Source organism: Numida meleagris, chromosome Z (assembly GCF_002078875.1).
Source record: "Numida meleagris isolate 19003 breed g44 Domestic line chromosome Z, NumMel1.0, whole genome shotgun sequence".
Classification (NCBI taxonomy): Eukaryota; Metazoa; Chordata; class Aves; order Galliformes; family Numididae; genus Numida; species Numida meleagris.
Window position 1 is genome coordinate 1,822,111 of NC_034438.1, and position 9,028 is coordinate 1,831,138.

The 9,028-nt window shown below is 38.3% G+C and overlaps 1 protein-coding gene across 1 annotated transcript in view; it reads left to right on the top strand.

Annotated features, from left to right (window-relative positions):
• The window catches only part of SKOR2 (SKI family transcriptional corepressor 2), a 19,328-nt gene that overhangs the window by 5,289 nt on the left and 5,011 nt on the right, over positions 1–9,028 (top strand). Inside the window, exons 4-6 of the mRNA XM_021381080.1 lie at positions 3,820–3,885; positions 4,271–4,369; positions 7,823–7,890. Of these exons, the coding sequence (XP_021236755.1) occupies positions 3,820–3,885; positions 4,271–4,369; positions 7,823–7,890 (233 nt within the window). The remainder of the gene's footprint in view (positions 1–3,819; positions 3,886–4,270; positions 4,370–7,822; positions 7,891–9,028) is intronic.

Here is a 9,028-nt window from a genome sequence, read left to right on the forward strand (position 1 = left end):
GCTGAGGGGGTACAGAGAGGCTATGGGTGTCAGGCATGCAATGCCATTGTAACACTGCACTGCAAATACTGCCTATTTTTTGAAAAGTTGAGTTCTATAAACTATTTCCAAACCATCTGAAGCTGTATTTGTTTTAATAAGAAACGTGAGCTCTAATAGTAGGTGATTTGGGTGGGTTTTTTTTTTCAATACCTAAAAAATTGTTTGGCAGGCATTTCAGGGAAACTTCTGACTAGAAGCAGTGAGCCACATCCTTAGTTCATTTACTCATAAATATACATCCAGATTAACTCTGGAAATATTGGTGCAATTACTGTAGATTTACGGTATCTTGCAGAGGGTTGGAAGCAGCGCGGTGCGTCGTATGTATGAAAAACTGGATGTTCTTTATGGAACTAAGTGGTAAAGCACTGGATTCAGAAGTTAATGACATAGAATTTATTACTTATTTGCAAAAAAAAAAAAAAAAAAAAAAGCAAAGAAATTGGAAGTTGAAATGAAGGTGAATTTTCAAATGTGGGACCCAGTACTGTGGATTGATAGCTAAGTTTGCATGTGAGTACATGGATGTGCACGACAGATAACTGGAGACGGGCAGTAGGGTTGAGCCCTCATTTTCTATTCGTCTCTTTTCTGCTATTAATAAAGAGTTCAGGAGACTTCTCTGGGTTATTAAAAGAGGGTGAATCTTGTTTAAATTCTTTGATTTTCGCATGTCTCAGAATTTGGTGATATGGTTTCTCTGTTTTCTTTTGTGTTTTTTTTTTTAAGCCTCATCTTCCTGAATCTTACCCTCCATTTAAAACAACCCCGAAGTTAGTAATTATCCAGCCCTCATGTCTCCAGAATAAAGTTATGAAATAATTCCCAGAAATATCCTGAGGCTCAGACCAAAAGCAATTGATTTTTTGTATGAAACATTGCATATTTTGTAAGCAAAGCGCTGTTTTTAAATGTTTAGTTTGAAATCCTGAACCCACATTCTCGTCCTGAAGCCTCTAAGTACTACAGTGCAGATATTTTTAAGTCAGATGTCCATATTTTGAACTTTAAATGGAAGTTATAAACTAGGCTTTATCTGTGCAAAAATAGAACTAGTTTGTTTTAAAGTTAAGCCACTTGGAGGGCAAATTAACATTTGAAGCTCTGGATTTTGCAAGATGTGTAACTCAGCCCCGGTACAGAAAAACACTTGAATATACTGATTACATTTTTAAAAATAGGCATACTTTCCAAAGTCTTGCTTAGCCTATTGATTATTTATCCCCAAAATGTGGCATGAATATTCAAGATGCATGAATATTTTCAGTAAGAGTGTGTTTTCGAGGGATTTATTCAGGAAAAATGTACAAACTGCATGTCTTACAGCAAGTCATTAATTGTAAATACAGATGGAGCCTTTGGAGCTCTCCTAGTCTGCCGTTTCACATCTGCCTGTAGTTTTTGAATGAATATATATTTGGACACAGAAGATACCAACACTGTCATTACTATGGTCTTTGTGTCTGAATAACATGTTCTCTCCAGTAAAAAATAATGGAGCACTTTGAAGTTGAGGTCCTGGTAGACTGTCGGTGCTGCATCTTTTTTTTTTTTTTCCTCCACGGATCATAGAATCACAGAATCATTAAGGCTGGAAAAGATCACTAAGATGTCCAAGCCTGACCTCAACCCACCCCCACCATGCCTACAGACCATGTCCCCAAGTGCCACGTCTCCATGGTTCTTGAACACCTCCAGGGATGGCAACTATTTTTCTAAGAAGAAATTATTCCTAACACCCAATGTGCAATGGACGGATGTTCACATTCCAGATTAAGAATGCCATTTGTGTAACCTCAAAATATAATCCACCTTTACTCCAGATAAAAATACCTGCAGAAAGAATACCTAATCAGAAAGAACAGAGGTACCAAAGTGGCTTTGGACACTTTGCCCCTTTCTACCCCTAGACAGCAGACTTAGGTACAGTTAGATTTTTGGCTAAATTGAAACCAAACGTCTCTGAAAGCAAACCTGGATGCCCACATATCTGTAGGTCTGCACAGCTTTTGTTTTCCATGCTGCTGAACACAACTTTGTGCATAGACAAAGCCCAAGAGAATTCTGGTGGAGCTATTAGGAGTGGAAGTGATTTTTTTGTAGACTGATTAAAATTAGTTGGGCTTTCTGTTTGTTTGTTTTTAAACACCTATTTAGCTCTTAATTAACATTTAAGAGAAAGGAAGCTGGTTAAATATTCAATACCTCCTCCCTTTCAATTAAGGTATAACAGTACACAGCACTTGATGAGGCCTCTGGGAAGTATGGAAAAACAGAAGAGCAGACTCCTGATTATCATTTTGAGGGGGACTGGGAAGGTGAAACTCATCCGATTGTTGTTATTATTGCCATTAACAATAATAATGTCGAGGCCCTTTTATGAACAGCAGAAAGCAGTTTAAGAATGAGGTTGATTCTTTAAAACATAGATGCTGGGATTTGCATTTAAATACCTTCACTTTTCCCATCCTGTTCTTTACTTATTTTGGAGGCAAGGATGGTAGATATTTATAGTTTAATGATTACCCTTCCTAAACTTAAATTCTTCCTTTTTGATTGTGTGTTCTCATTTATTCCAGATTTATCTAACAAAATACTTACTTTATTAACAATCCTGCTTAAGACTGCATTATGTTAAAAAAAAAAAATTAATTTTACATCATGGGAATGCTTAAAAGCATGGCTCAAAAAGTGATATATATTTTTCTTTTTGTTTCTTTTGCTTCTTTTAATTTGAGAGACAGCTCACCCGTAGAAAATGCTTTGTTCATATCAAATATCATACAATAATGATTTTTTTTTTTAATAATTGTGTTATGTAAACAGATTTAAATGGCACTACTGGCAGCAAGTATCAGTTGTGTAAACATGTACGCCTGAATGAGTTTATATTTATTTTTATTTTTAAATAAAGAAATAGGAAGAGAGAGCAGATGCTGAAGCGCACAGCTATTGGATGCATTTCATGGATTATGACTTCAAGGTTTACTGGACATAAGAATGCATTGATTTTTAAAAACAGAAAGACATGTTTTCCAAAAACATTTCTGATTGCATAGGAAACAAGACTTTCCAATTCAACTTCACAATTAGCTCGCTGTAGTGACCTGCCATCAGTGCACTGTGAATGTGAGCTTTTGAGCAGCTGCTGTCTTACCTGTTGTGTTCAGTGCTAGAGCTTTTCATTTTCACCCAACCCAAGACATTTTCTCTGTGACCCTTTCAAATACGTAAGTAAATGAGGAGATTCACATATGTCTTCCTTGTAGTTATTCGACAGTAGTTAATGGTGTGCACTTAGCGGCTGGACAAAAACCAAGAATTAGTCCAATTAGTTCAATAATCGCCTCCTTACCAAATATTTTCTTAATTATTGAGAGTCCTTTTATACTTCAACTTTAAGTAATAGAAAATCTCCCATTAATTTCAGTGAGAGTGGTATTTTGTCATTTAAAAACCTGTTCCCTGGCTTCTTTCAAAACCTAGTTCATAGAAACTACAGGAAAAAAATCAGATTTTCAGAGGATAATTAAAATAAACCCTTAAACTCTAAGAAGCCAGTACCAGGAAAAGTGTCTTTGGTCTCAGATAGGGCTTGTCATGTTTGTGAATGACGTCTGGATGTTGTAGAGAAACATTAATCCTACTCTATCTTTTTTTTTTTTTTTTTAATTATTTTTTATGCTCCACATTCTCTGAAGCAGTTGCATAGTAAAGACAATTCTGATGAAAAGTGATATTGGTAAATCAATAAATTTTTTCCTTTCTTTTTTTAAGGTGAACACACACAAGAAACCAATTCACCTCACTCGCTGAAGAAGGATGTAGAAAACATGGGGAAAGGTAAAATAAATCAAGGTCTTTTCCGTTATAAAACTGCTCTTTGTTTTAATAGAATATGAGGATAATAGGGGGCATTTTTGTTCTACACCATATTTTAAGCTTGTCAAGTAACATATGAATAATATATGGACCTTTGGGCGGATATAATTGAGATTAATGCATATATATCAATCAATACATGACACTGTAATATAATACTTTAAAATAATATATTACATTGATTTATATTCATGGCTTTCTGCACAAAATCTATCGTATGTCTATGCAACACTTTTTTTTATAACTGCTAAAATATTTTGTCTTATCGTAATGAATTGCTCAGTGACTGTTCTCTTAAGAATTATTTCCACAGATTAGTAACACCACTTTTCTTTCTTTTTCTTAGAGGAACTCCAGAAGGTTTTGTTTGAGCAAATCGACTTACGGAGGAGGCTGGAGCAGGAGTTCCAGGTGTTGAAAGGAAACGCTTCTTTCCCAGTATTCAGTAAGACACATATCTGTGGTTTTGGTATTTCTTGAGAGCTGCTGTTTGTCGTTGAGTTATTAAAAACAGGAGAGGAATGTCCTCAGTTGTGTGGCCAGGATTTTTGGCTGAGGTTGATGGCACTTCCACTGTGGCTTTTCAGGCTGCCAGCACAGGCCATTTGCAGGAAAAATCTAGATATCTCTTCTGGTGTGCATTTTAAAATGAAATGGACAATTAGAAGGGTTTTCATGAAATTACCAGATAGTTGAACTGCAGGCACAAGGAAATAGTAAAAGACCTAACGATTAGAAAAAATGTGCATTCACACAGAAGTTAGCTTTTTGCTAACTTCTCTTAACTCCTGCATGACTGAAATACCTGACCAGCCCTCTGTTTGGTTTCCTGGAGCTTTCTGAAGAGTTCAGAAGCTTTCCGCTCTGTTAGAGCTCCGAGTTCCTTCCTAACAACTCCAGGAACAAAACCCAACTTTGCCAGTACCCTAGTTCAACAGACACCTCTGCTGCAAGCTGAGGAATAGTTGGATCACAAGAAGAGGGAATACAGATTGTATTTTCCTGTTATTTAAAGAAAATACATTTTTCTACTTTCTGTAGATAAGGTAAATTCAGAGAAGCAAGGAAGTGCAAGGCACGTCTCTGGAAATGACTCCATCTTTAGCTCAAATCTCGAAAGCTTCATAAATAAAGAAGAGCCTGAAGTGGTATAGATATTAATGAAAGGAGATAACCTCATCCTTCGGTATAAATTCAGTCATTACGTGGGTTTGAGAGTGAGGTAATTTTCAAATAATTTGTATAGATCAAAATGCTTGATGTGTGGTATTGGTAAAATGGCATCTTGGAGTTTTGCCATTCGGGTCACTCGTTTATCCTTTTGTTCTTCTACAGTAAAATTAATGCTCTGTCATTGCCATGTAAATAAACACTGCAATTAAACCACATGAAATACAATTCAAATAAAAGAAAAGAACATATACGGCCGACCAAGGAAGTGGCAACTGGGTATGCCGACTTGAAAAATATGTGGTTTCAACATACCACAAAGTAGTGGTCAATTTTCTTCAGGATTAAAATAGAAAACAGATAATGTGCTATAAACAATATATGTAAGTGACCGTAAAACCTATTTACAGATTTAGATTTACCAAAAAAACCCTCCTCCACATATAATAAAACAAGAAAATGGGTCTTTGTCAAGCAAGTAAGTGTAAAATCTGAGATAAGTGCGGTTTGTCCTCTAGAGCAGTGTGTGTTGCACTGAAAGAGATGGGGCTGCTGCTTCAGGTCAGGTGTTAGAAGCTATTTATCTTGCAGGTTTCCCTAGTAAAGTCTCTAGCTGTCTGTGATGGTGCTGGATAGGAAAGAGCTAGGGAGAGAAATCATAGAGAACCCAACTAAAGGAGAGAAGTGCCTGAAAACCAACTAAAGAAGGTACAATTAAAATCATACTGGTGGAATTCTCATGGCTTGGAGACACGTGGGGCTGTAGGAGTGAGAGAAGAGCAGGCTTGCATCCCAGTCTGGCTCACGGCAGCAGTGGGGCAGAGGGCTGAGGGCCGTGGGGACTGGACCTCTGTCCGCCCCCGAAGGTGCTGAAGGCAGAATCCTGAGCCGGTTTTACCTCTGATGTGGACCAGCTCACGTTTTGTCCGGCTGCATTTAACGACGTGGTAGTAAAACAGCAGAAATGTAGGCTGGATACTTAAAGTATTTAAGTTTGTGTTAAGAAAACTCTTTAAATATTCATCTCTTTTCTCCTGGGTATTGCTCATGGCTTTGTCTGTAAGCGTTTAGTCTCAGATAAATGCCAACAGAAGAAAAAAAAAAAAAAAAAAAAAGGCGTTGTCCTCATGATTAACCGCATTTGCACAGTGAGTTTGCAGAGCAGGACTGAGCAGGATTTCTGAGTTGTTCGTACTGAGCCCATGAAGAGATGGTCAGGGAGGAAAGGAGATGAGGAGCATATCTTTGTATAGCCTGCTCCTATTGAAATGAAACTGGAAGAGGACCTATGGAGTAACTAGCACAGTGACAACAGGCCGTTACCTTTTGTCCTGCATGGCTATTCTGGTAAGCAACAGAGGCCTGTATTCTTTTTATTTTCAAGTTGGAGAGGAAAAAATAGGCTGAAAAAAATGAAATCTGAAGGAATTCCTTAAGATGTCATTGCATTCTTTTCAGTGTAGCCACACTGGATGGCTGCTGGTTTCAGCTAGACAAATTTTCTCTCCGTTTGTTTTCCTGATATTTTCTCACCATCCTGCACTACCTCCATGCCTCTTAAGTAATATCCTTTGCTTTTCATTTAGATAGGACCTAATTATTGTGTTAAAGACAACAGAGCTCTGCCCCCCTTGTAGTTTCTTCCAGCCCTTTCTGGTGCCCATACCTGATGGGTATAAGTCTCCTTTCCCCCAAGGCAAGGCAGCTCCTGCCTCTCCACCGTGACGTGCTCTCTGTCTTCTTGCTTCTGCTTTTGGGTTTGAGAACGTGGTGAACTTGTGGGGCTCTGCAGGGAATGAGCGTGTACCCAGAACCACACAGAGCATTGACAAGGACTGCATTTCTCACCTGGGATCAAATCTTTCCATTGCAATTTCAGTATCTCTGTGACTCCCATTACTGTCCTATCAAAGTATCCCACAGTCACTTAATCTATTAATCCTCCCAACGCTCCAGGCAGATGAAGCATTGCTATTATTCCTTATTTACTGGTGAAGAAAGGAAGCATGGAGAGACACATGCACAGTGCCTGGAGAGCAGATATTGAACTCAGGCTCCATGAGTTCTGGAGCCATGGCCCAACAGCCAACATGTCTGTTGAAGTTTTTTAATTAACAAATAAAATAAATAAGCCATTCTGGCTGCTTTGGCCTTGCAGTACCCTTTGGCAAACCCCTACCAGAGCTGAAAGGTTGTGCCATAACCCAACTAACTGGGAAGATGTGATCTGACTTTCAGTGACTTTTTCCCATCTGAGTTCCACGTCACTCTTTAAAGAAATTTGAGTTGCATTCAAAGTTGTCAGCACAATGTTGTAAACTACAAATCAAATCCTGCATCCTTGAACGCTTTCTGTTCTCACATCCTGGACGTCCCCATTGACGTCAACAGATTTATACCAAAGCAAAGCAGCTTTTGCTGTTATCTCCAGTTCTTGCAGGAGCTTGACTGATGACTGCAGAGTCTGGCCCACTGAGAACATCACTGTGGGCACAAATGTTAGCAACAGAAACTTAGGAGCCTACATCTGCACACTGGGGGAGGATGGAGCTGGATCTGTTTTTTTTCCAAAGGTTTTTTCTCATCAACAGTGCCTCCTACTAGATAAGAAGTTTTTGTTAAGCGCATCTTTCAGAGAAGCTTTGGTGTGCTTCAGCTGGGTTTGGATTTATACAAATTTTGCTATGGCCTCTAATTACTGCATCTACTTTTTTTCCCCTCTTAATAGATAATTTTCAAGATCAAATGAAACGAGAGCTCGCATACAGAGAAGAAATGGTGCAGCAGCTACAAATCGTGAGTCTATATCTTCTACTAAAAATGTTATGAACTATCACTTTGATTTTTTAAGTACACCCTCAAGTTTTTCCTCTGCAAGCCATGTAGATGTAATATTACAGAACTCACATTCGCTTATGCTTAGGAACATGTTAGCATGCGGTTCTTAACTGGTTTAGAGCCTAATTACCTGGAGATTTACTTTCATACCATAACCAGATGGGTCTTCATCTTTCAACTCAATGGAATATGCTGACTGAACACCGAGGCAACAGCTTTTCTGAGTCAGGCTTGCCAAAAATCCCCACTTGTCTGAATCAGCTCTCTGCTTGAGAATCTCAATTTTCCTCATGCTGAAGATGGGAGGGGTCGTTGTCTTCTGGTGCTGTCATTTTCTACGTGATGGGTTAGGACATAAAAATAAAGCTGAAGGCCACAATTGTCAAGCGTGTGTATTGTGCTCCGAGGCATTTAGAGTGGCCTTATTTTTAGAGCTCTGTGCTCCCTGTTCCTGCTGACTTCAGAGATTTCAATGAGAGATGGAGGGTGTTGGAAGGAGGTTGTTTCATGGAGAAAATCAACTCCAGACCATTTTTGGAGGGTTTTTTCTGCTGCTGGTCTCCACTCTTTAACGTGTCCTGTTGCTACTGTGTTCCCTTCATCTCCCAGTACCTGGCAGGGAGTTCCATTGGAATCCCATTGGCCTTCTTGGCTTATGCCATGGATGAATTAAATCTTTTGGTTCAGGATACAATAAAAAAGCAGGATTTATTTTGATTTATTTTGTCTGTTGCTTTTAACAGAGGTAGGTTGTCTTGGTTTGTATGTATCTGGAACACTGCAGCACTGCTTTCACAAAGCTGCCCACGCTTCATTTTCTTGTTAGCACAGGCACGCAAAGAGAAAACATGAAATCTTTAATGCATACTCAAATCTCAGTTTTACTTTCAGCTTCATAGGTATGTAGGATTAAACACAAAATGTACTGGCTTAGCTAGCTACAGAATTTGGCTTAATCATTTTTATTTTTAAGACTATATGAATGAGTTGGTTTGGGTTATTTCTTTTCTTTTCTTTTCTTTTCTTTTCTTTTCTTTTCTTTTCTTTTCTTTTCTTTTCTTTTCTTTTCTTTTCTTTTCTTTTCTTTTCTTTTCTT